The following is a 26945-nucleotide window of genomic DNA, read 5'->3' as shown; positions in this document are numbered from 1 at the left end:
TCCCCCTCCTAAATGCTCTGCAATACTTAATGTCTAATTGCCGCAGTATACTGTGAAAATAAATTATAATGATCAGGACCAAGTCCCGATAATTGATAAATATGCCCCTTAGTATGCTGGATTAAGAACAACCCTGGGAGCAGAGCCATAAATCCCTCTCCCCCTCCCCATTTTTTAAATAGGGACATACTTTCTTTGACTGGTGTTCAACTAGAATTCTTAACCCCAGGTCTGTCAAGATGCGGCCTGGGATCGGCCGCTACTCACCTCTGCGCTGGTTTCCTTGGGATTAGGTGTCCAGACGCTGGGAGTGGAGGTGAATGGTGACTGAGTATTCTCCCTGGGGTCCGCTAGGACTTCCGTGTCCTGGTTTCCGGACATGGGCACAGCCATGTTGGCTCATATCACCTGACTAGTCTCTCCCAGTGATAGTCCTGTGGTCGCTCAGTTGATCCCCTGATCCAATGATCAGCCACCCAGGGGTATTTTAGTCTGACTCCAGGAACAGGAAGCTGCTGTTCAACTTCGCTGTTCCAGTGACTTGTGATACTCACCAGTGTTACTCTGTGCTATTCCTTCAGAGAGTTGCTTCAGCCTGCTCACAGTTCTCCAGTTTCCTGTATTAGCTTCCATGTTAACCCTTAGTCTGAGACTTTAGCTCTCTCACAGTACTTCAGTGTTTCATGTCTCTTTCCTGTGGATCTTTGTATATGTGCTGCTAATTCTATTGCAGCTTTCATGTGGCTATTACCCTGTGTCACTGAGGTGTAAGATTACCTGCTATTACTATTAGCTCCCAGCTGCACCTTTTAGCTTTCCCAGTATATGCCTGTGTTTTCTCTGTGTCTTGTCTGTGCAATCTACACCTGCATATGTAATCATTCCCAGTTTATGCCTGTGTCCAGTCTGCTCTGTGTTTGCCTGTGTAGCCAGCACAATCAGTACCAGCGTTTCTAGCTTTCCCAGTATTAGCCTTTGTCCATGCTACTCTGTGTTTTCTGCACTAATCAGCACCAAGATATTTAACTGTTTACAGTCCATGCCTGTGTTCTAACATCCAGATTCTTCCCGTTTTCTAGCATTCAGATCCATCTCCAGAGTTCATTCATTCCGTTCACCTCCAGTGTTAGAGCTTTCATTATAGTATCGGTCTTCTGCCATTCCCAGGTACCTGTCCAGTGGGCCGTGACCTGCTCACTTGGTGCAGCAAAAACCAAATCCCAATTGGAGGGGTCACTGGAGAAACCACCAAGTGAGTTAGACTACGCACCTCTGGGCAGGTCTCGCCAAACCTGGGTTTGGCCGCAACTATGAGACCTAGTCCAGTCACTCCCCTAGTCACCCGAACCACCCGGCTCACCGTCCTCCACAGAGGAACTGTCACACGCCGGCCTGGAGACCCCAGAATCAGACCCCGTCGCTTACCTGTGCGGGCGCTGACCCGCGCTGTCTTCCGGCTCCCGCGCTGTACACTCCTTCCTCTTCTCCCAAGGCAGTCTCCGCTGTTGTCCTCTGGAGGGTCCCGCTGCTGTGCTGCTCCCACGCCGGCTCCTGCTGACCGCTGGTCCCCGCTGACTACCTCCAGGAAGCGCTGTCCTCCGGTCCATGGGCGCGGCCATCTTGGATTGCCCATGTGACCCCACTACCACCAATGAGGAGCCTTCTCCTTCTCTCTCAGCCTGTCAGCTCCCAGTGTCCACTATAAAAGGATCCCCAATGCTCACACAAGTTGCCAGTGCAACTAGTTTCTTAGTTTAGCTAAGCAAGCCTTCCCACTGCGCTCCAGCCGCTCCACGTAGCCGCTCAGCTACCAACGTCTACCCATGGCTATCCAGCTGCTCCACGTAGCCACTCAGCTACCAACGTCTACCCTCGGCTATCCAGCCGCTCCACGTAGCTTCCTAGCTACCTCGTTACTGCCGCATTCCTCAAACTCCTGTCAGTTCGCTGCACCCTCTCATGCAGAGAAACTTCATTAAGCCAAGTCTCCTCCAGCGAGCGTCTGCGCCAAGTAATACAGATCCAAGGCCCAGTCCGGGAACACAGCTCCTAAATTCCACGCTTGTGACAGTTTGCACTGGCCAGATGGACTCGGCAAGTGGTCAAGGATCTGGGATAGAAGCCTCGCAGGATGTACTATCCCGTCTGGAAAGACAGGAGACCTCTCAGGCTCAGCTGATCCAATTTATCCAAGATATGTCGTCACGCCTGGACAACACTCAGTCCTTACTGGCTCATCCCGCTCCCGCTGGCTCCCAAGCCGCCTCTCCTCCTGTGGTGTCACCTGCTCCTCCGGTTCTACCTTCTGCTCATCTTCAGCTTTCCCCTCCGAGCAAGTTCGATGGCAACCCCAAATTATGCAGGGGTTTTTTAAACCAATGCGAAATCCAATTCGAGCTACAATCCGCCAACTTTCCGACGGCCAGAACCAGGGTGGCATATATCATCTCTCTACTCTCTGGCCAAGCACTCGATTGGGTCTCGCCCCTCTGGGAGAAGTCGGATCCCCTGCTCTCCAACTACCCCGAATTTGTTGCTACATTTCGCTAAATCTTTGATGAACCCAGAAGAACCACTTCCGCATCAGCTGATATTCTACGCCTCCGTCAGGGTAGCAGGACCGTCGGCCAATACGTAGTCCAGTTCCAGACTCTGGCTTCAGAACTCAATTGGAACGAGGATGCCCTCATCGCTGCCTTCTGGAGTGGCCTTTCTGAAAGGCTCAAAGACGACCTAGCTTCCCGTGACCTTCCAAGCAGTTTGGATGGGTTAATCTCTCTCTGCAACAAGGTGGATCTCCGTCACAGGGAGCGTGCCTTGGAAAGAGGCAGATTTGATCGTGGAAGGCCACGTCCAGTTTCCCGCTTACCCTCTCCTCCTCTGGGCGAAGAACCCGTGCAGGTCAACCGCTCTCATTTATCGGCTGAGGAGCGGCAGAAAAGGCAGAGGCAGAACCTCTGTATGTACTGCGGATCTCCTCAACATTTAGTTAAAACTTGTCCCATTCGTCCGGGAAACGCCTCCTCCTAACTTATGAAAGAGAGGTTAAGTTAGGAGTTGCCATTGAATCACAAAGGAAGTCTGATTCCACCGTCCAGGCTCATTTAAAGTGTCCTCGAGGTTCCAAAGCTGTATTAGCTCTCCTGGATTCCGGAGCAGCAGAGAACTTTGTCACTACTGAATTTGTCCAGAAGCATCAAATCCCCATGGAAGCGTTGCCTCGAGTCATCACTTTAACCGCCATCGATGGTAGTCGCATTTCTAGTGGAACCATCACCCATCGTACAACACCACTTAAACTTACCATTGGGGTGCTCCATTCCGAACAACTATCCTTCCTAGTGATTCCCAAAGCCTCTCATTCTTTAGTCCTCGGATTACCCTGGCTACAGAGACATTCACCTCAAATCAATTGGACCACCATGCAAATAATCTCCTGGGGTTCCAATTGCTTCAAAGGTTGCCTTCAGCGGGTAATACCTATCAGATCTTCCGTTGTACGGGATTCTACAGACCTGCCCAAAGCCTACGATGGGTTTCAGGACGTCTTTAGCAAACAGAGCGCAGACCTGTTACCTCCCCATCGTGATTGGCACTGTCCCATAGATCTGATTCCCGGGAAGAATCCTCCTAGAGGCTGAACCTACCCTCTATCTCTCCCTGAGACTCAGGCCATGTCGGAGTACATTACGGAAAACTTAAATAAAGGCTTCATTCGACCTTCCACGTCTCCAGCAGGGGCTGGATTTTTCTTCGTAAAAAAGAAAGATGGTGGCTTGCGCCCGTGTATTGACTACCGGGGTCTTAATGAAATAACTAGTAAGAATCGCTACCCTCTTCCTCTCATTACAGAGTTATTTGATAGAGTCAAGGGAGCCAGTTTTTTCCAAACTCGACCTAAGAGGAGCCTATAATTTAATTCGTATCCGTCCAGGCGATGAATGGAAAACAGCCTTCAACACCAGGGATGGGCACTACGAGTATCTCGTTATGCCCTTCGGCCTCTGTAATGCTCCAGCCGTCTTCCAGTTTTTCGTCAAAGAAATCTTCCGGGACCTCTTGTACAAGTGTGTGGTCGTTTACTTAGACAACATTTTGATTTTTTCTCAAGACCTCCAAACTCATCGAGACCAGGTCAAACAAGTCCTTCTGAGGTTGCGGTCCAATCAACTGTTTTGCAAATTAGAGAAGTGTCTGTTTGAGGTCTCAAGTGTACCATTCCTGGGATACATTATCTCCGGAACAGGCCTTCAAATGGATTCGTCAAAACTACAAGCCATTCTTGATTGGTCTCTTCCTTCTTCCTTAAAATCCATACAAAGATTCCTAGGATTTGCCAACTACTATCGCAAGTTTGTAAAAGGTTTCTCGACTCTGGTAGCTCCGATTACAGCCCTCACTCGCAAGGGAGCAGATCCAACTATATGGCCCGTCGAAGCTACCTCTGCATTTCAACTTCTTAAGCAAGCCTTCATCTCCGCTCCCATCTTAAAGCAACCAGACTCCACCCGGCCCTTTATCCTGGAGGTGGATGCATCCTCTGAAGGTGTCGGTGCAGTGCTCTCCCAGCGATTTAAAGATGAAAAACTTCATCCCTGTGATTTCTTTTCCCGGAAGTTTTTGCCTGTAGAGAAGAACTACACCATTGGAGATCAAGAGTTACTCGCCATGAAACTAGCCCTCGAGGAATGGCGATATCTTCTAGAAGGAGCTCATTACCCCATTACCATTTTTACTGACCATAAGAACCTCCTTTATCTTAAATCTGCAAATTGCTTGAACCCTCGTCAAGCCCGGTGGGCAATGTTTTTCTCCAGATTTAACTTCAAAGTCTCCTATCGCCCCGGTTCACAAAACCTCAAAGCCGACGCACTCTCCCATTCCATGACGAGCAACCCTGATCTACCCATGGAACAGCCCCAACCAATCTTGAATTCAGGTTTCTTCGCCTCTACCCAATTATCTTCTATACCCCCGGTTGGGAAGACTTTCGTCGCTCCGGAACTCCGCAAGAGGTTACTGCATTGGGCTCATGCTTCACGGTTCTCTGGTCACCTGGGTATGGATAAAACCCTAGAATTTATCCAGCGGTCCTATTGGTGGTCTTCAATGAAAAAGGACGTCAGGTCTTATGTGTCTTCATGCATCAAATGTGCCCAACACAAGATACCTCGGCGGGTTCCACACGGTCAACTCCAACCTCTTGCAATTCCATCTAAGCCATGGACTCACCTATCTATGGATTTCATCTCTGATCTTCCTCCATCTCGGGGCCACAACACAAGTTGGGTTATCGTGGATCGTTTTTCTAAAATGGCTCATTTCGTACCACTTACTGGGCTTCCGTCTGCACCTCTACTCGCCCAGAGCTTTATAAAAGAGATCTTCAAGCTCCACGGCCTTCCTCAAGAGATCATCTCCGACAGGGGAGTACAGTTCGTAGCGAAGTTCTGGAGGTCACTCTGCTCAGCCCTTCAGGTAAAATTCAAATTTTCTACCGCTTATCATCCCCAGACCAACGGTCAGACCGAAAGGGTCAATCAAGACCTGGAACAGTTCCTGCGCACTTTTGTCTCCTCCTCCCAAGATGACTGGATTGAACTTCTTCCTTGGGCCGAATTTGCCCACAATAATCATTATCACACGTCCACCAGCTCAACTCCTTTTTTTACAGTTTTTGGTCAACATCCTCGAGTGCCAGATTTCCCTCTTCTTCCCACATTAGATGTGCCTGCGGCCAAAATGTCCCTTCAACGGTTCTCCAACATCTGGAAAAAGGTTCGTTCCTCTCTGACTAAAACGTCAGCCCGGTACAAGAGATTTGCTGACCGCCAAAGACGAGTGGTTCCAAATTTCCGACCTGGGGATATGGTCTGGCTCTCTACCCGAAACCCAAGACTCCGAGTACCCTCGATGAAATTTGCTCCGCGATTCATTGGTCCATTCCCAATCATCAAAGTCTTGAATCCTGTGGCTTACAAGTTAAAGCTTCCTCCATTTCTTCGCATTCCAAGTTCTTTCCATATTTCTCTTTTAAAACCACTAGTCTTAAACCAATTTTAGAAGGTCCTGCCTAAAGCTTCTAGTGTTCAAACACAGCAGGGAGAGGAGTTTGAAGTTGACAGAATCTTAGATTCCCGTTGTCGATACAACCGTCTTCAATACCTCATCGACTGGAAGAATTATGGTCCGGAGGAACGAATCTGGATAAATGCCTCCGATGTCCATGCACCCCGTCTGGTCAAAGCGTTACATGTGAAATTTCCTCATAAACCAAGGAAGTGTCCGGTGGCCACTCTTGAAGAAGGGGGTACTGTCACACGCCGGCCTGGAGACCCCAGAATCAGACCACGTCGCTTACCTGTGTGGGCGCTGACCCGCGCTGTCTTCCGGCTCCCGCGCTGTACGCTCCTTCCTCTTCTCCCAAGGCAGTCTCCGCTGTTGTCCTCTGGAGGGTCCCGCTGCTGTGCTGCTCTCACGCCGGCTCCTGCTGACCGCTGGTCCCCGCTGACTACCTCCAGGAAGCGCTGTCCTCCGGTCCATGGGCGCGGCCATCTTGGATTGCCCATGTGACCCCACTACCACCAATGAGGAGCCTTCTCCTTCTCTCTCAGCCTGTCAGCTCCCAGTGTCCACTATAAAAGGATCCCCAATGCTCACACAAGTTGCCAGTGCAACTAGTTTCTTAGTTTAGCTAAGCAAGCCTTCCCACTGCGCTCCAGCCGCTCCACGTAGCCGCTCAGCTACCAACGTCTACCCACGGCTATCCAGCCGCTCCATGTAGCCACTCAGCTACCAACGTCTACCCACGGCTATCCAGCCGCTCCACGTAGCCGCTCAGCTACCAACGTCTACCCACGGCTAACCAGCCGCTCCACGTAGCCACTCAGCTACCAACGTCTACCCACGGCTATCCAGCCGCTCCACATAGCCACTCAGCTACCAACGTCTACCCTCGGCTATCCAGCCGCTCCACGTAGCCACTCAGCTACCAACGTCTACCCACGGCTAAAAAGCCGCTCCACGTAGCCGCTCAGCTACCAACGTCTACCCACGGCTAACCAGCTGCTCCACGTAGCCACTCAGCTACCAACATCTACCCACGGCTAACCAGCTGCTCCACGTAGCCACTCAGCTACCAACGTCTACCCTTGGCTATCCAGCCGCTCCACGTAGCCACTCAGCTACCAACGTCTACCCACGGCTAAAAAGCCGCTCCACATAGCCGCTCAGCTACCAACGTCTACCCACGGCTAACCAGCCGCTCCACGTAGCCGCTCAGCTACCAACGTCTACCCACGGCTATCCAGCCGCTCCACGTAGCCGCTCAGCTACCAACGTCTACCCACGGCTATCCAGCCGCTCCACGTAGCCACTCAGCTACCAACGTCTACCCATGGCTAAAAAGCCGCTCCACGTAGCCGCTCAGCTACCAACGTCTACCCACGGCTAAAAAGCCGCTCCACGTAGCCGCTCAGCTACCAACGTCTACCCACGGCTATCCAGCCGCTCCACGTAGCCACTCAGCTACCAACGTCTACCCTTGGTTATCCAGCCGCTCCACGTAGCCACTCAGCTACCAACGTCTACCCACGGCTAAAAAGCCGCTCCACGTAGCCGCTCAGCTACCAACGTCTACCCACGGCTAACCAGCCGCTCCACGTAGCCACTCAGCTACCAACGTCTACCCACGGCTATCCAGCCGCTCCACGTAGCCACTCAGCTACCAACGTCTACCCACGGCTATCCAGCCGCTCCACGTAGCCACTCAGCTACCAACGTCTACCCACGGCTATCCAGCCGCTCCACGTAGCCACTCAGCTACCAACGTCTACCCACGGCTAACCAGCCGTTCCACGTAGCCGCTCAGCTACCAACGTCTACCCACGGCTAACCAGCCGCTCCACGTAGCCACTCAGCTACCAACGTCTACCCACGGCTAACCAGCCGCTCCACGTAGCCACTCAGCTACCAACGTCTACCCACGGCTATCCAGCCGCTCCACGTAGCCACTCAGCTACCAACGTCTACCCACGGCTATCCAGCCGCTCCACGTAGCCACTCAGCTACCAACGTCTACCCACGGCTAACCAGCCACTCCACGTAGCCGCTCAGCTACCAACGTCTACCCACGGCTAACCAGCCGCTCCACGTAGCCACTCAGCTACCAACGTCTACCGACAGCTATCCAGCCACTCCACGCAGCCACTCAGCTACCAACGTCTACCCACGGCTATCCAGCCGCCCCACGTAGCCACTCAGCTACCAACGTCTACCCTCGGCTATCCAGCCGCTCCACGTAGCTTCCTAGCTACCTCGTTACTGCCGCATTCCTCAAACTCCTGTCAGTTCGCTGCACCCTCTCATGCAGAGAAACTTCATTAAGCCAAGTCTCCTCCAGCGAGCGTCTGTGCCAAGTAATACAGATCCAAGGCCCAGTCCGGGAACACAGCTCCTAAATTCCACGCTTGTGACAGGAACACTTGCACCGGATCGTGACAAGGTCATTTCGACTCGCGAATTCATTCTTTCTTCTTTGCAGGTGGGGCTGGATTTGGGCCTCTACCTTGCTCCACTGAAGGTGCAGGTTTCAGCTCTTTTGGTCCTCTTTCAGAGACAGATTGTGCTGTTGCCTGATGTTCGGGCTTATCTACAGGTGGTCCTCTGTGTACATGTTTGTACCACCAGTGGCTCCTTGGAATTTGTCTCTTAGGGCCCTGCAGTCTTCACCCTTTGAGCCCTTGGATACTGTGGACATTTCTTAGCTTACCTGGAAGACAGCCTTCCCCCTGGCCATAGCTTCGGCCCGACGGGTGGCGGACTTGAGCTCTTTATCCTGTCTCTCTCCATTTATAATCTTTCACAAGGACAGAGCTGTCCTTTGAAAGCGACTAGGTTACCTTTCTAAGGTTGTTTCCAGGTTCCACATCAATCAAGAGATTGTGGTTCCTGCTTTCCAGGTTCTTCTCTGGAGGAGGCCTCTCTGAATGTTGTGCGGGCCCCCGGATTTATGTAGATAGGACAAAGGACCTGCGTAGAACAGATGCTCTCTTTGTCCTGTATGACTTTCACAAACAGGGTTGGCCAGCAACTAATGAGACACTGGCCAGATGGATCCGTCTGAATAGTCACCACGCTTATACTGTGATGAATCTTCCTGCACGGTCTGTGGTGAGGGATCATTCAGCCCCTTCGGTGGGAACTTCGTGGGCAGTACCATGTGGTTCTTCTGTGGAGTAGCTGTGTAGGGCAGCCACGTGGTCTTCTGCCAATACATTCCTTTGATACCTTCTCCACACCTGATGCAGCTTTTCAGCAAAGGGTTCTCAGCGCAGCCCAGGAGCATCCCCTCCCCTTAAGGGATTAGCTTTGGGACATCCCAGCATAAAGCCTGTGTCCCCTATGGGGGAAGAAGAAAAGGAGATTGATGTGCTTACCTAGTAAATCCTTTTCTCCGATTTAATAGGGGACACAGGGCTCCCACCCTGATGCACCCGGCTTGTGGAGCTTGCTCTTTTTTCAGTTCTCCTGGTCCCATGTCTTGTGCGCTTTGACCTGAGTGCATGCTGGTCTTCCTTCTTCTCCTTCTTGCTCCTTGTCTTAGGCTTGTTAACTTAACTAAGGTAGCCTGTGGCTGGGAGCGGGATATAGGGGAAGGGGGGAGCCTGGGCGGTGTCTAACAAGGTTAACTGTGTGGTGCCCAGACTCCTTTCCACCAACCTATACCCAGCGTAAAACCTGTGTCCCCAATGGAATCAAAGAAAAGGATTTAACAGGTAAGCACAGAAATCTCCTTATTGACATTTTGACTGTTGACATGCACAATGTCGACATAATGAACATGTTGACATTTTTGTATGTTGACATGTTACATTATGACATAATATCCATTCAATGTATATCTCTTCCCTTGTACTTTGTGGGGGAGCATGGATAGTGTAATGGTTGGCAGCACTGCCTCACAACACTGAGGTCTTAGGTTCCACAGCCCTAACTGTGTGGAGTTTGTATATTCTCCCCGTGCTTGCGTGGGTTCCCTCTTTGTACTCCAGGTTCCTCACACACTCAAAAAATATACTAGTAGGTTAATTGACTCCCAACAAAAGAATTAACGTGTGTGCAGAGCTGGCCCTAGGCATTACAGGCAAATGCCTAGGGGCATCCCGATTCCCAAGCTTAAGGCCAGCTTAGGAGTGGGACAGCAGCAGCTACCATGATTGAAGCTCAGCTACAATCAGGAAGCAGTCAGAATGAGTGTCACGATTGGCGTCTCAGCATTACCTGACTCAGGTGTTGAACTGGATTCCGCGGAGACCGGCTTGACTGGAACCATGGATAATGTAAATAGCTCTGTTTGCATAAGAATTATATGGCAGTGAGAACTGCCTTTGATGATAAATGACAGGAACAGGTAACGCTGGAGTGGAACCAGAGGGAAACCTGGAGGAATCGGACTGGGACCGGCAGGAAGGCTTGGTGAGCTTGATGGGATATCAGTAGGTACACTTGGTGCGGCTGGGAAGCTGTATGGAGAATGAACTTGGAATTGGCTCTGGACTGCAGTAATGTAGATTGAACTTGGAAATGGAATTGACTCTGGACTGGAGTAATGTGGAATGAAATTGGAACTTGGAATTGACTCCGGACTGGAGTAATGTGGAATGAACTTGGAGCTTGGAATTGACTCTGGACTGGAGTAGAGTAGACTGGAATGGGTAACTTGGAACTTGGATCTTTCTCCGGACTGGAGTAGAGTGGAATGGGTAGCTTGGAACTTGGATCTGACACCGGACTGGAGAAGAGTGGAATGGGTAACTTGGAACTATGATCTGACTCCACACTGGAGTAGCGTGGAATGACCTTGTAACTTGGAACTGACTCCACACTGGAGTAGCGTGGAATGACCTTGTAACTTGGAACTGACTCCGCACTGGAGTAGCATGGAATGACCTTGTAACTTGGAACTGACTCCGCACTGGAGTAGCGTGGAATGACCTTGTAACTTGGAACTGACTCCGCACTGGAGTAGCATGGAATGACCTTGTAACTTGGAACTGACTCCGCACTGGAGTAGCGTGGAATGACCTTGTAACTTGGAACTGACTCCGCACTGGAGTAGCATAGAATGACCTTGTAACTTGGAACTGACTCTGCACTGGAGTAGCATGGAATGACCTTGTAACTTATAAGCAAAGGTTTCACACTAGGAACTCAGGAACACAGGTCATGCTGCAGCAGGACCTCTGGATATGCCAGGTTTTGCTGTTAGCAGGATTTCCGAATATGCCAGGTATTGCTGTACCGCCTCCTGTGAATCCAAGCGAGCGACCAGGTTACGGAAAGCATTTGGTCCAATATTAACTGCTTGATCCGCCACCATCATTTATTCCTGAACATACTGTCACGATTGGCGTCTCAGCATTACCTGACTCAGGTGTTGAACTGGATTCCGCGGAGACCGGCTTGACTGAAACCATGGATAATGTAAATAGCTCTGTTTGCATAAGAATTATATGGCAGTGAGAACTGCCTTTGATGATAAAGGTAACAGGTAACACTGGAGTGGAACCAGAGGGAAATTTGGAGGAACCAGACTGGGACCGGCAGGAAGGCTTGCTGAGCTGGATGGGATATCAGTAGGTAGACTTGGTGCGGCTGGGAAGCCGTATGGAGAATGAACTTGGAATTGGCTCCGGACTTGAGTAATGTAGATTGAACTTGGAATTTAGAATTGACTCCGGACTGGAGTAACGTGGAGTGGACTTGGAACTTGGAATTGAGGCCCTGATTCAGAGCCGGACGCTCTGACAGAGCGCTCGCTCTGAATCAGGGCCAGGCTCATTTTTTTTTGAACGGCCTCCTGGCCACTCGTATAGCTGTGGGTGACCACCCACAGCTATAGCGAGCGGCCAGGAAGATGGTCGCGATGGTCAAGACCATCATGACCATCGGGCTTGCGATGAGACCCTTGTGGTAGAGTCTCGTTGCCGCAAGCCCCAGAGAGATTTCGGCTCAAACAGAGCCGAAATCTCTCCCACTGGCATCACTCGTGATGTCAGTGGGGCCGGCCCCAGACGGAGGCGTTCACATGGGAACACCTCCGTTTGGGCAGCCACTCCCCCAGCCCGCTCCACCAAAGGGGGCATGCTGTCACTCAACATCGACAGCACGCCCCCTTTGGTATGAGACCCGGAGCGACGGAGTGCCCGTCCCTATCCGGGTCTCGCACATGCGCACGACGGAGCCGGCTCCGTCGTGCGCACTGGGCCACCATCGACCCGGTTGCGAGCGCTCAGCACTTGCAACCAGGTCTGAATCAGGCCCTGACTCCGGACTGGAGTAACGTGGAATGGACTTGGAATTGACTTCGGACTGGAGTAATGTGGAATGAACTTGGAATTTGGAATTGTCTCCGGACTAGAGTAATGTGGAATGAACTTGGAGCTTGGAATTGACTCCAGACTGGAGTAGAGTGGAATGGGTAGCTTGGAACTTGGATATGGTTCCGGACTGGAGTAGAGTGGAATGGGTAGCTTGGAACTTGGATCTGACTCTGGACTGGAGCAGAGTAGAATGAACTTGTAACTTGGAACCGACTCCGCACTGGAGTAGCATGGAATGAACTTGGAACTGACTCTGCACTGGAGTAGCGCATGGAATGACCTTGTAACTTTTCACACTAGGAACACAGGTCATGCTGCAGCAGGACCTCTGGATATGCCAGGTATTGCTGTTAGCAGGATTTCCGAATATGCCAGGTATGGCTGTAAGGAGGATTTCTGGATATACCAGGTATTGCTCTAAGCAGAATTTCTGGATGTACCAGGTATTGCTCTAAGCAGCATTTCTGGATATACCAGGTATTGCTCTAAGCAGGATTTCTGGATATGCCAGGTATCTCTGTAAGCAGGATTTCCGAATGAACTGGTCTAGGAACCAGCAGGAACAAGAGCCTGGGGTACCCTTGTACTCAGAAGTAGCACAAACTATACACCACGGGAAGTAACAAGATGTTCAGGTCCGGAATGCTATCAGAGGAGGATCTTTATACTCTGGGTCTAGCAGGAATTGGTGGATACAGTCAGGTGGTCTGGCAGTAGCATTCTGAGTGGTGGAGGGATGTTGTATGCAGAGAGAGTAAACATATCTGCAGCATTGAGAGTCAGAACTACACCTGCAATTCCAATCAAGCCTAGCAGTGTTCACAGACAGAGGAGAGCCCAGGTGAATAATCAATGTGGAAAGGAGATCTCAGTCCAAATGCAATCACAGAAGTGTTACAGCCAGCATGATTCAGAGCAGATCTCCCTGGCAAATTGCACACACAGATCCACAGAGCAGCTAGCAGAGACAAGCCTCAAGGCAAAATGTAAAAACTAGTCAGGGTTGTGACACTGAGCTTCTGCACATGCGCAGAAACTCATTCTATCCAGTGATGAATCAGGGTGGGACGTTCACATTCCATGAAACACAGTTATAGCCATGCCTACTTATCTATGCTGCAGTCCCCTGCCGGGCCAGCCGGTCTAATCAGCTGTTACTATGATTCATCCCCTCCTGCATGTATCCCCCAGGAACAGGAAGTGAGGTGGACATATTGCTATTGGCTGAAAGAGTCACTTGATCTCTCAGCCAGTGTAAAACAGAGCATGCTGGGAGATGTAGTTCTATTGTTCACAGCATCCAGTGAACCAAAATGATCTAGATTGTGTTAGCTGGCAATGAAATTCATTCTGACAGCAACTTTTTCAACAAAGGTATAATGGATCGCTGTCCTCTTTTTAATATCTATCTACCTATATATCTCTGAAGTCATAGATAACTTCCAATTGTAAGATATCACTAAATGTAGTAAATATAAAATTAAGCATTGCTGCATTGTATGAAAGTGTCAGTGACTTGGGAGTCATTTGATTTTATATATATATATATATATATATATATATATATATATATATATATATATATATATAAATAATCAATTTCTGTACATGTCTTATGTTGTATCACAATAGAATATATCAAAGTGGTTTTAAAATGTACACAATAGACAAGATGTAAATGTTATGTTTTGCATGGTTTCTTTAATACTCAAGTCTGAAGTTGAGCTGGGCCAACCCCTTTTCATAGTATTTTACCATTGCTTCTAATGCTAAATCAGACTAGCTACAGGAATGGAAGTGCTTTGTTGAATGTGGATTGAATCAGCCGCATAATCATACAACTCCCTCAACGTATTTATACAAAAATACACTAAAACCATCTATAATTCTTTAGTTATCCATATCGTGGGGTACATAGGAATGGAAGTCCTTCGTGTATACTTGTACGTTGAGGGCGTTTTATGCTTTTAAGGGCGATTCAATTACTGTACATGCTTTTGTACTGTGCACATTATGGTAAGAAGTTCTGCGCTCATTTCTGCTCACACCTCCTTGGGCTGTGAGCAGAAATGAGCGACAGACACATCGCAAATACATTCAAGTGTAATTGCTTCGGCCCCTATGTGTCTGTGTATCTTTATGTGCACTATGTATATGGAACAGTATGGGGTGCATTTTTCCCTTGTATGAGCAGCTTGTGCTTACCTCAGTAACGTTCATGCCCCAGCCCTGCAGACTCTGTGTCCCTCGCCAAACACATCCTACACCTGTACTGGTAGCAGGCTGAGAGTAGACGCCAGAGAATACAGCTCACTTATTATGACGCAGGATAGTATAATAGACCCTGCAACATGACCCCTTCCACCAGGTACAAAATACTCTGCTCCTTGACTTCCCACCTAATGTATGATTGCAGACACCTGTGCTGAAACACCTTTCTCTTCAATTACCTAGTTCAACACAGGTGGCTGCAATCATACATTAGATGGGAAGTCAAGAAGCAGAGCATTTTGTACCTGGTGGAAGGGGTCATGTTGCAGGGTCGGGGAATGCTGTGCTGGATGAGGCCAGGGGTGCTATATTGTATAGGTCGGTGGTATTTATATTGCCGTTTGGTTACTTTTATATTTATACTGTAGTTGTATAATTTGTGAGTTTAACACGTGTTTCTTTGCCAATAAAAAATTGGTCATAAACCAATGTGTTATTTTTTGCCATCCATGTATAAACACAAAGCTTGGTGGTGTGATTATCTGCTAGAGGGCACCAGCCAAAATCTTGCCTAGGGCACCAAATTGGTTAGGGCCGGCTCTGTGTGTGTGCGCACGCGCATATGGTTGGGAATATATATTGTAAGCTCCTCTCTTTGAATGGCTACATATTCTCTGTAAAGTGTGGCAGAATATGTGTGTGCTATATGAGTAACACACTAATTGCCTGCTTACATTCATGATTGCCTCCAAACTTTCAGCTGTTCCACAGTAACTCACCTCTTTATCCGTTTTTGACATTCCCAAACTAACCCTTCCTAGGCTACTCTACCTTATTACCACCACCCTATTAACACAAGTTTACCTATTATCTCCCTGGGATGTAGTCGGCATTCCAGAGATCAAAATGGTCAGAATCCTGGCTCCAAAATCCCGACCACTGACATCCTGATGGTGAGTATTAGCGTTAGGGTTAGGTTTAGTGTTTAGAGTTAGGTACTAGGGGGAGGGTTAGGGTTAGGCTGCAGGAAAGGTGGGTTAGGGTTAGTGTGTGATACTTATTAATTCTGTCAGGATTCTGACTGTTGTGATGCCGCTGTCAGATTTCTGACCGTCTACATCCTGACTGCCGGGATCCCAAATCCAACCCATCTTCTTTTATACTCAAAACCCTCTGACACTTAGCACTCTTTCCCATTGCTATCTGGCTGTACCAATATGGAAAAAGTGGCACATAACCTCATGTATCAAACTCCTATTTGCTTATTGATTGGAAGCTTGCAAGCAGTGCCCTCTTACAGCTTTATCTGTCTGTTATTATTACCTATTCTTGTTTATTCTTCATCATCAATTGTAAAGTGTGAGATACTCTGGTTCTACAGAAATAAATGTTAATAATAATCATTATCATCATAATAAAGGGAAATGCCTGTTGCTATATGTCACTGTACTTTTGAATTTTGCACTTCTGCTAATAGTTGCCTACATTTTAACTTTATATTTTATGCATCCTGTAACAAATGATGGCATCCATTAATTATTTAACTGCTGTTGAACTAGAAGTTGAAGAACACCCAAAGGCTGTTGGAGCATGCTGGGACTAGTAGTTCAGCTGGATCGTTACAAATTGCCCAAACTTGAATATAAACTATAACACATTGTTGCAGACCAGCAGATTCGTATCAGTGTGCATGCATGTAAATATAATACATTAGATTAATGCTAGTAAGGAACCATTAACCCACTCGTCAATTATCCTCATGTTGGTATTTTACATGACCGTGTTCTATTTTAACTGCTGTAATATTTATATTTTATCAGAGGGAAAAATGTATCTTGTCCCCCTGTCCGGAGCTGAGCACACTGACAGAAGCCAGCTTGGATGGGAGGGGAGAGGGGGCGTGCTGGGGGCTGAGGTCCCTTCAGCAGCTCCCGGGATACACAGAGCACCCTCAGCCAGCAACGGGAAGACAGAGCTGGCACTCCAGCCCAGCAGCATGTGCCCCTTGTGCCTAAACCATGAGATGGAAGTATATAATAGAAGGGTGCCAGAGCTGGGTTATTATTATGAATATACTGTCCAGCAGAGGAACCTCTCAGTCTTCTCTAATCGACCATGAACTGGGAGCTGAGCCTTGATACACTCTGTAAAGCAGCTAGAGATGTATGATCGGCAGGTTAGTGGGAGATAGGACGCTTTCCGTGGAAGGCAATGGGTTGTGCACCTGCAACCAGGAGTTTGCAACTGTACCCTGGTATGGGTCTGTGTTATACCCCCTAGCTGATGGTATACTCCTATACACAGAGGAACCGAAGACGTACCCTGGACATCGCTGCTGATGGAGACAGAGCCGTCTCACCGCTGTGTTATACCTCTAGCTGGTGTCTCCCTGATACTCCTATATGCAGAGGAGATGGAAGTGCCATAGGTTTGCCCTTCACATTGCCCCCTTACCTCTGTATGCATGGGCAGCTGAGAACGATGCCCAGTGAGAGCCGCCGGCAGAACAGCAGCATGGATCACCGCTACTATAATCACTCCTGGCCAGAGGAGCCCGTCTACCTGTTCCCCTTCCCGGTGCTGACAGGGATAACTATCGCCTGCATCCTGCTATTCATCATTGGGATAGTGGGGAACATCATGACCATGCTGGTAGTGAGTAAGTACAAGGACATGAGGACCACCACCAACCTCTACCTGTCCAGCATGGCCTTCTCCGACCTGCTCATCTTCCTCTGCATGCCGCTGGACCTCTACCGACTCTGGCAGTACCGGCCCTGGAACTTCGGCAGCGCCCTCTGCAAGCTCTTCCAGTTCATCAGTGAGAGCTGCACCTACTCCACCGTCCTGAACATCACCGCCCTGAGCGTGGAGCGCTACATGGCCATCTGCTTCCCCCTCAGGGCCAAGGTGCTCATCACCAAGGGCAGGGTCAGGCTGCTCATCCTCCTCCTCTGGGCTGTGTCCTTTCTCAGCGCCGGACCCATCTTCGTCCTGGTCGGAGTGGAGCATGAGAACGGCACCGACCCACTGGACACCAGTGAGTGTAAGGCCACGGAGTACGCGGTCAGGTCGGGGCTCCTCACCGTCATGGTGTGGACCTCCAGCATCTTCTTCTTCTTGCCCGTCTTCTGCCTGACCGTCCTATACAGCCTGATCGGGAGGAAGTTGTGGCGGAGGCAGAGGGACACCATAGGACCCATCAGCCTCTCCCACAGGGACAAGAATAACAAGCAGACTGTGAAAATGCTGGGTAGGAGCTACACTCACATCACACTTCACTTTGTATAGAACAGATCCATAACACACAGCTGAGAAAGTCACATTGCTGCTGTATCCTCTATTACTCACCCCAGGGACATACAGATGTGTCATTCTCATAGCGATTTTACGCTGTATGGCGCGAAACTCGTGGCGTGACCTAGACATTGTGCAACAGGTAGCTAGTTTCGGACTTTCGCACTTTGGGGCTCATTTATCATTGTATATTTGCGGCTTAACCCCCGAAAACACACGTTTCCGGGGGTTAACCGCAAATATTAAGTTTCCCCCAGACGTAAGAAGGAGGGACTGCAGCAGATATCTCCGATACCTGCTGCAAGCCCTGAATTCCCGCTGGCGGCCGCATCCTCATAGTTATATATGGGGGATTCGATGCTGCCAAATTTACCAACATTCTGGAGATTGGCCCCCGCAGCTATCTGAAGATGGCGTTAGCCGCTGTAGCCTATGGGCTTCACTCCGCAGAATTCCCCCGTAACTCTCCCCGGCAATGACTGCCGCACATGAGCAGTAGCCCCAGCAGCACTCCTGGAACGTTGCAGGAACAGGCTCCTTTTGGAGTCCATATACCTGCATGTGATGGATGATACTTCCCGGCACAATGCGATCATGGGTGGTAATGTCATGCCCAGATCACATTGCAAATGCGATTATTAGTAAATGGGCCCTTGTAGCGTTTTTTTTTTACATTGCAGCCGCAAACAACATTATAGTGTACTGAGGGCTGAGAGTTTGTACTTTTCTGGCAATCATGGCAGTGTAAATGTTCCCAATGTTGCGTGGTGCGATGCATATCAGTGCTCAGAGTAACATTCTTTCTGTTACACAGAAGTCTGCTAGTGAAGTACAGGGTACAGAGTATGTGTACGTTGTGCTTTTATCACATTAGCAGTGCAAAAGATATGCTAAGTCAGTAGAAATACTGAGCGACAGGACGCATGGTGCAGCTTAGGCACATTTTTGTGGGATGATTAGAGGATAGGCGTACTGTATGAGGACACATCTGTATAGGATGTTATAGGTTGTATAATTGTGATCACTGGGCAGTTAGCTTTATTATTCTAATTATTCCATAATCTGTCACTCAAAAGAATTTATAGAGGACTGCATGTAGTCTTGTCTGTGTTGTTAAATTACATCTCTGCACAAACACTTGTCAGTGCAATCATACAAAGTAGTTTATGTTTTATTATATACGTCCTAGATTATTGTATATGTTTATTTTATGCTTTTACTTCCACACTATTGTTTTCTGGTAACACTGCAGTATCCTCCTCACAGGGACGGTGCTGTATGATTTATATTGTATAATCCCTATGTAGTTTCCGAATGTACCCTTGTGTATCTAGAAAAATAAGAAACTGCTTAACCACCGAAAGTGACAGGGTTAAAGAGAAAGTGATTGTTTGGTTTATAAAAATGTTTTGCCATGAGTTCTCATGGTAACCAGTACTTGGGCTGACTACCATCTAGTAAGCTTTTATCCTATTAGCAGGCAATGGGTCTTTATAGAAAATTAGAATTTTCCTTCAACAGATATTAGGGGGTATAAACTTATTTTTCTATGTTTATAGAGATGGCATAATGCCTGATATTAATAATGCAATAAAAAATATATTTTTTTATTATTATCACTCATATAATAAATATACAAATTTGAAAATGGAAAAAGGACCATTAAGAAGATATTTTTCATTTCCCTTGACTAGTAGAAGTTAGAGGTCCTACTGTTTTGACTCACCAGCAGACCGAAGACGAGTTCAACTTCTACATTTTGTACTCACCAGTTGTGTTTGCCTAGATAGTTCAGAAAAAAGGTTCCACTAGTCCAGTGGTTCCCAAACTTTTTTGAATCACGCCACCCTAGAGTGTCAGCATTGTTTTCATGGCACCCCTAACTTTGTTATTGAGAAATTCAGAACAAAAGTGGTGTATTACATGCCGTGAATTCTTTTACGTTGTAGAACACCACGGTGCACCACAGTACAGACATCACGCAACATTCCAAGGCGCGACTCTGAAACCTGAATATCGTGCTATGAGCAACAGACCAGCTGGGCCCATCTGTAGTAAAGTAGTAATGTATAGTAAATTGTGCTGACCTGTCATCCTTAGGTTCAGTTATGTGGTGGTGGACAGGTTTGCGCTTTTGTTTGTCCACATATTTACATTACATTGACCATAAATAATTTGATTTGGTGCTCGAATACCAACCTGAGGCACCTCTACAAGTGTCCCAAGGCACCCCTGGGTGCCACGGCACAGTTTGGGAACCACTGCACTAGTCACCTAAAGTTACAAGTTGAGACAAGATTTACAGTAGCTTCCATACTCTGCATACCTGCACAGATGCTTATTTTACTCATATGTGAAATGACTTCACTTGGTTCTGTTTCTAGTACTAGTTAAAATAATTAAAAAATAAATAAAATTGCCAATACTACATACCTCTGAATACAACCTGTAAAGAAAAAATAAAATAAAAACACAAAGCATTATTTTGTAACCAAGTGACACCTTAATATGAGCATATGCAACATACAAGTCTGCTCTAAGGGTACAATTGCTGTATATTGTGTATAAGCAAAAAAGAAATACATTTGGTGGCAATACTTAAGCCAGCCATAGGAAGCACGATTAGTGCAGACCACCCAGTGGATGATAGTCAGATGAGGGGAGGAGAGATAACCCTATAATTATAATGGTAAGATGTATGGAGGTGATCTCCATTCACAGCGCGGAGTTGGCTGAACAACAGTTAGGAGGATGGTATAGATTTGCTAACCAAACCATCAGACTGTTTTATAGGCTTTTTATGCTGTGAACAATTATTGTTCAGCTCCATACACAGAACCATAATCGATTAGAGCAGTAGTTTCATTGGCTCATCTGATTATCGTTCAGTGTATGGCCAGCTTTACTCACCTCCAAGTCGAATCCTAGATTTTCCCATCTTATTTTAAAATTCTTGAAAATGATTTGCTATATTCTAGTAAAAATGGATGTAAGTAAAACAAAAAAGTCTCCAATATCAAATAGCCGTACATTTTCATTTATATTGTATTTGTATATTGAGAACATTTTCTTTGTAATCTGCCATAATGTCACAGCAGTAAGAATGACTGGAGAGGAACACTGCCATCAATATTAAATAGAACAACTGAAATAAAATATATGCTGAAGTTTATATATTGATTTCCATTTTCTAAACATTTGTGTAACACATAAATCGCTATGTAAGGTGAACTAAAATGTTTTGGAATATATCTGCTATGATACAGATTATTTATAAAGCAGATATAATACAAAACACTCAAAAAAAGTGCGCGGAAGAATTTACATGTTATTGTTTATGTAGCTGTTACATCAGTCATTGGAGCAGGGCAAAGAGAGGCAGGCAGTACACACTATTCTCATTTGAAAATATATTTTCATTTTGGGTTAGAGATATTAATATCAAAGAAACAATCTCATCTGCATAGACACAACAAGAGAGATTACGGGAAGACGGACGCCAGGAAGGACTGCAAGGTTTATTCTCCACTTTAGCTTTGTTTAAATAAATTAATAGGTTATTAAGGGGCCCCCGATAATTAAGTATCCAACTCGCCGCAAGTTGCGGCAGTGGATCCTTAATTACCAGTGTGGGGACAGCTACTCCGAAAAGCATCTGTCCTACTGTCCATACTGCTACTTCAATAGCAGTGATAGCTACTGGTGCTGGGTCTGTATGCATGCGTGACCTGAAATCACACATTTGCACGTCCGTAGGTCACTCACTTCGGAGGAGGTGGAGGTATCCGTTTGCCCGGATTCGGCACAGAACATGATCTGCCAAGCTTCCATCAGCAGGATTACTGCCTTGTCCAAAAATACATAAAAAGACACAATGGTACTTATAGTGGACGCAGTAGTGATGTCACATGCAAACAGCTGATGTTGTAAGTCTAGACATGCGTCTGAGTCGCACTACGCACGTGTCACTATTGTTACCGCTCAGAGAAACAGAATAGATTCGGACACAAGGTCTGTGGATTTAGTCGGCGTTCCTAGGAGGTGGGGGGGGGGCGTAAACAGACGTGGGTGTGTCACAGGCATGCTGCTGGAAGACGCTGAACCACCCAGAGGAGGAAACTGGATGGTGCAAGTGTCGATGGTGCGTCCAAGATGCTCCGAGACAGAAATGCACCGTCGCAGGACACTGCAAGCGGGCATCTCAGTTTGTTGAAAATCATCTGCGGCATTAGCATAAGACGCAGATGCCACTGCGGAAAAAGGCAGCAGACCCGAGTCAGGACTCGGTTCTGCTCGGAACCCTAAAACTGATTCGAGATGGTACTCGAGTTGACTCGGAAGCCCAAATCTCGGGTTTGTTTGGCTTTCTGGAAAACCAAACCACTCATCTCTACTACTGACTATAAGTGAGATTCTCATTTACATACATCTATTGAATTTATCTCCATCCCCACATCTGCATACAGATGACAATGTCAGGCTGGTTACCCAGTGGCAATAGAAATCCGCCATTGATTTCGCATATAAAAAGCTGTCACATTTAATACACAGTTATAACCAGCACTTTCAGCCAGGGTACTAAGTGAACATTGGTTAAATATAGGGCAATCTTAACGTATTGGCTCACTGGGAAGCTGCCCAGGGCTCCACGATTCTAGGAACTTTGAGCAGGGGTGACCTGAGCCAATGGGCATCTACATGGAGTGTGCGGCCGCATGCAATGTGCATAGGGCAGGCTGGCTGTGATTGTGAATTGCACACAATCAGAGTGGGCATGCAGCATTCTCTACCTGCCTCCCAGTCTGCAGTCACAGAGCTGGATTAAGGGGAGTGGGGTATGGCCCCCCAATCACTCTCCTGGGGCCCCCATACTCTAATCACAGCTGCACTGCGAGCTTTACATCATATTTTTTTATGTCTAAACATTGATTTTGTTGAAAGTACCAATAAATCTAAAGGTTTCATTTTATTGAGCATTTCAATTATTATTCCCGTGAATGGGTGGGGAGGGGCCCCAGTGCATTGCTTTGCCCAGAGCCTACAATGCTATTAAGATAGCCCTGGTTAAATAGATTTGAAGCATTCAAAAGGATACTGCTATGTTGACATCAATGTGGTCATTGAAACCTATACTGTAAGTTTCATGTTTCATGCCAGTACTCATTTACCCACTTTTGTTATCATTACAAAACCCACACAGATAGGACCCTGGGTGAGAATGTCACTCATGACCCCAGTGCTGCGATTCAGCAATGCAATCCACTTTGCAACCATACCACCCAATTATTATTATTAATATTTTATTGTATTTAAGGGGCCTAAATGTCACAGCAAAAATTAAGCAATGTGATTATGCACACCCAAGACAACATACTGGGCTGACACAATGTTATAGTTGTGTAATCCATTGAATAAAAATTATATATTTGAATAGCATATGGTTGCCTTGTGTAAAATGCCATCTCTTTTCTCTTCCAGCCGTGGTGGTGTTTGCATTCATCCTATGCTGGCTGCCGTTCCATGTGGCACGCTACCTGTTTTCTAAATCCTTTGAAGCAGGTTCCTTGGAAATAGCTCTGATCAGCCAGTACTGTAACTTGGTGTCATTTGTGCTCTTCTACCTGAGTGCTGCCATCAATCCCATTCTGTACAACATTATGTCTAAAAAATATCGTGTGGCTGCCAGCAGACTATTCAGTTTAAAGCGAGTTTCTCGAAAAGCACCTTACACAATGAATGATGAAAGTTCTCCGGCTTGGACAGAATCCAATGTGAGTACATGACAATGAACTATCAGCACTTCGAAAACATGAACCACCCTATTGTCAGGAAACATCAAAGCCATAATATTCCAGAATTTACATTTGCGGGATGTAGGATTCATCGACTGTGTTGTGTGTTTATTGGATTTTCACACACAATAGTATCTCAGGATTATATGAAACAGGAAGAATGAACAGCGATTTGCGCCAGTGCATACCTTAATATTCATTATTTTTCCTATTGATATTTTTTCTTAAGAGAAAGAGAGAATTTTTGTATTGGTTTCTCAGAAGGGTGCTCAGGGCAGTATGGTTCTTTTCTGAGGTTTGATACATTTAAACAGTATTTAATAAGTTATAACCTATATGTCTGAAGTGCTGCTATGAACGTTTGGGTTTATGGTTTTATGTAATGCATAGTAATGTTTCCTGCACTTCCTGTGGTGATTCGTGGTGGTGTTACTGTTGAGTACAGTATGATGTTTTAATGTCACGTGAGAAAAGAGAGGAAAATAAAATCTCATCAAAATTATATTTGCCTCCTACATTGTTTTTATTTTCTGAGATATCTATACTCGTTATGAAGCATCTCTTGGGATTTTCGATTTATGAGCTGTGCCATTCAAGTCAATGGTGATTTACCAGTGAGAGTAAGAAATCTCCAAAAATCAAAAATAGAAAATATTTTATCTCTTGTCATATCTTATGTCATGAATATACCCTTGTGTGGGTTATAGGGTTGTAGTGTACATTTGCAGAGGAGGAGGACTTTAATTTCAATATGAAGGGAGACTACAGTCAATAGTTTGCCAGTCCTGAGCATTGCTCTGCTGAAGTAGAGTAACCCCATGGTGTGTGAGATTATTCTACTTTAATGCTTCCTTTAGACCTGCATGCAGTAAATCCCCCCCTCCCCCCCCCCCAAACCCTGCAACCTTATGGCAAACTAATCACAATACTGAAATATGTGTACATATCACCACAAGGCATGTGTAGGCATAGGTTGTCTGGAAATCCCATGTTGTCAGTTATTTGTAAATGGGTTTAAGAGGTTATTATGCCTGATTCAGATGTGGAGAGGTAATATTGTACTTTCTAACAAAGCTACAGTGGAATGTTATATTAACACTGAACAATTTATTTTATTTAATTTTATTGTATTTTTTCAGCAGTATTTTTTATGTAATAACATAAAAGTGATTTATGGGGTACAGAAGAAAATTGGAAAATGGTGGAAGGAGTGATCACATTGGAAGCCATCATTATAATTTACAATTTTAAATAACAATAAAACAACGCGACACAAACCAATGTATTGAAGTTTTAAGTCCTAATATGACATTAAAATTTTAGGTATTAATGTCACAGGGCCCATATTAAACAAAAAAGTTTATTATTCACCAAATTGAATAATACATAAAATATAATGATGATAATAATAATAATTATAATTATATAATAATTATAGTTGATTAATGTAATTAATCCTACACTTTATAAATTACTTTACAATTGGCTACAAGTGAACTAGTATTTTCAGTAAAATTTTCCTGTTCGAAAATGTGATATTTATATAAAATTATATTTAATTGATATTTAATGTCTAGGATATAAGTAAAACATATTTGTAACTTTTGTTTATTACTTTTAATAACGATCTATTTTTGAAAAACCTATGAATAATCTATTAAAAAAACTCAAAGAATATTGCTTTAAATATGAAATATATATCAAAAATATAAATAAATATAAAATGTAAAATATGAAAGTGATAATTATGAGAATTGTGTATTATATTTGTATTTAAACATTTGTATTTTTTCCATTTTTCACTTAGATCTATTAGCAAGGATAACATTGAAACAATTGCATTGTCATAAAGATTGAGTTTGAAATGTTATTAGCCAATTCAAATGTCAAAGACATGTACTTTATATGCATGTTCCATGGACTATTACATGTTAAGATTTTAAAAAGGTCATACATTTATGAATGACTTAATGTCTTAAATTAACCCTGACCAGAGCAAGTCATTTTGTTAGCGCAGATACATCTAATTAACCATAATATTCATTTGAATTAATTTCTCTGAGTTGGAGGTATCTCATTTTAAGTATCTGCTGTACGTTGTAGTCCATTTATTTCTGAATGTTATGGAATATCATTAGCTTCTGTTTGAGCCGTTTCAAGGCTGATTAATTAAATGTAATTTATGACAATAGCAATAATGAGTTTATACACTGCTTAAGAGAACAAGAGAAGACGTTTCACAGCCAACATATGCAGACATGTATTTTATGTGCTATTGATGCACATTTATCATAGGATGATAAATCAAGATGCCAGCTAAATTTGTATTCACTAGTTAGTGAGAAAGGCTGCTAGTCCAGCCAAATAAGTAAAATTTATTTTCCCATACATTGGTGCTCCCTTACTGGGGCCTATTTATCATCTGTAATGGGCTTGCTATACATGCGGAAATGCTAGTTTCTACATGTCTAATGTAACAGGTTAATTCAATTTTAGAGAGCCCATAGGGCCACTTGATATTCAACAAACTCTAAAAACGGGAAGTTTTTGGAGTTTGCTTCTGAGATTCAACGCCATCTTGAGATGGCGCTGATTCCCGGCGCCCTGCTCCTTACTATGTGAAGAAGTTCAGGGGTTGGGAAAAGAGGGATCCGAGAGGATCCCTGTGACATCTTCATACTGCACGGTTGGCGGCTGTGTGCATGCATGACCTCAGATCACACGTGCAGTCGGAACGGCTGCAGAGAAGTAAGTAACTTCTGTAGTAGTGTTACTGATCATGGGGGCAGCTGGTTTCCGGAGCAGCTGTCCCTGCTCCAGAGCATTAATTAATTGCTCCAGTACTTAAGTATCTGCTGCCGAAACTCACTGCGAGTTGTATACTTAATTAATGATGAATAGGCCCCATTATCTGACACATTTTAGATTAAGATCTTAGTATTATTTGTAAGTAAATATTAGTGTATTATTTTATCAATCCTCTCATCCTGTTATTATATACATACCTAAAATTTTAGGAAATATATATGGGCGCCCACCTATTGGTAGTTAAATAGTAACAGGCAGCTCTCCTAGGGGTCTCCCAACACCCTAATTCGAATAGAAATAAATGAATGGATAAAAGGATAGTGCCACAGTGTCTGTCCCGGACCCCAAAGACACACAATCCAGATAAATACAATAATATTTATTTTACTGAATCTGAAATGTATTCACAAGATAATCATTTGTATAACATTTATAACAATCATTGGGGCAGAAA

At 45.7% G+C, this 26945-nt stretch overlaps 1 protein-coding gene across 1 annotated transcript; it reads left to right on the top strand.

Annotated features, from left to right (window-relative positions):
• The first annotated feature begins 17075 nt into the window (after positions 1–17075).
• Positions 17076–24153, top strand: GHSR (growth hormone secretagogue receptor). The gene is made up of 2 exons (XM_088452331.1): positions 17076–17847; positions 23370–24153. Exons 1-2 carry the CDS (start codon positions 17076–17078, stop codon positions 23672–23674), a joined length of 1077 nt encoding a protein of 358 aa, XP_088308457.1. The 3' UTR covers positions 23675–24153.
• Positions 24154–26945: the final 2792 nt, after the last annotated feature.

Source organism: Taudactylus pleione, unplaced genomic scaffold (genome assembly GCF_031769625.1).
Source record: "Taudactylus pleione unplaced genomic scaffold, aTauple2 ptg000037l, whole genome shotgun sequence".
NCBI classification, from domain to species: Eukaryota; Metazoa; Chordata; class Amphibia; order Anura; family Myobatrachidae; genus Taudactylus; species Taudactylus pleione.
Note: the sequence above shows the minus strand (reverse complement) of the source record. Positions and strands in the feature narration are given on the sequence as shown.

Excerpts from the sequence above, each read along its gene's own strand:
- GHSR (XM_088452331.1), top strand. The coding sequence starts at position 17,076 with ATGCCCAGTGAGAGCCGCCGGCAGAACAGCAGCATGGATCACCGCTAC. Across the intron at positions 17,848-23,369 it reads GCAGACTGTGAAAATGCTGG|CCGTGGTGGTGTTTGCATTC; the intron begins GTAGGAGCTACA and ends TTTCTCTTCCAG.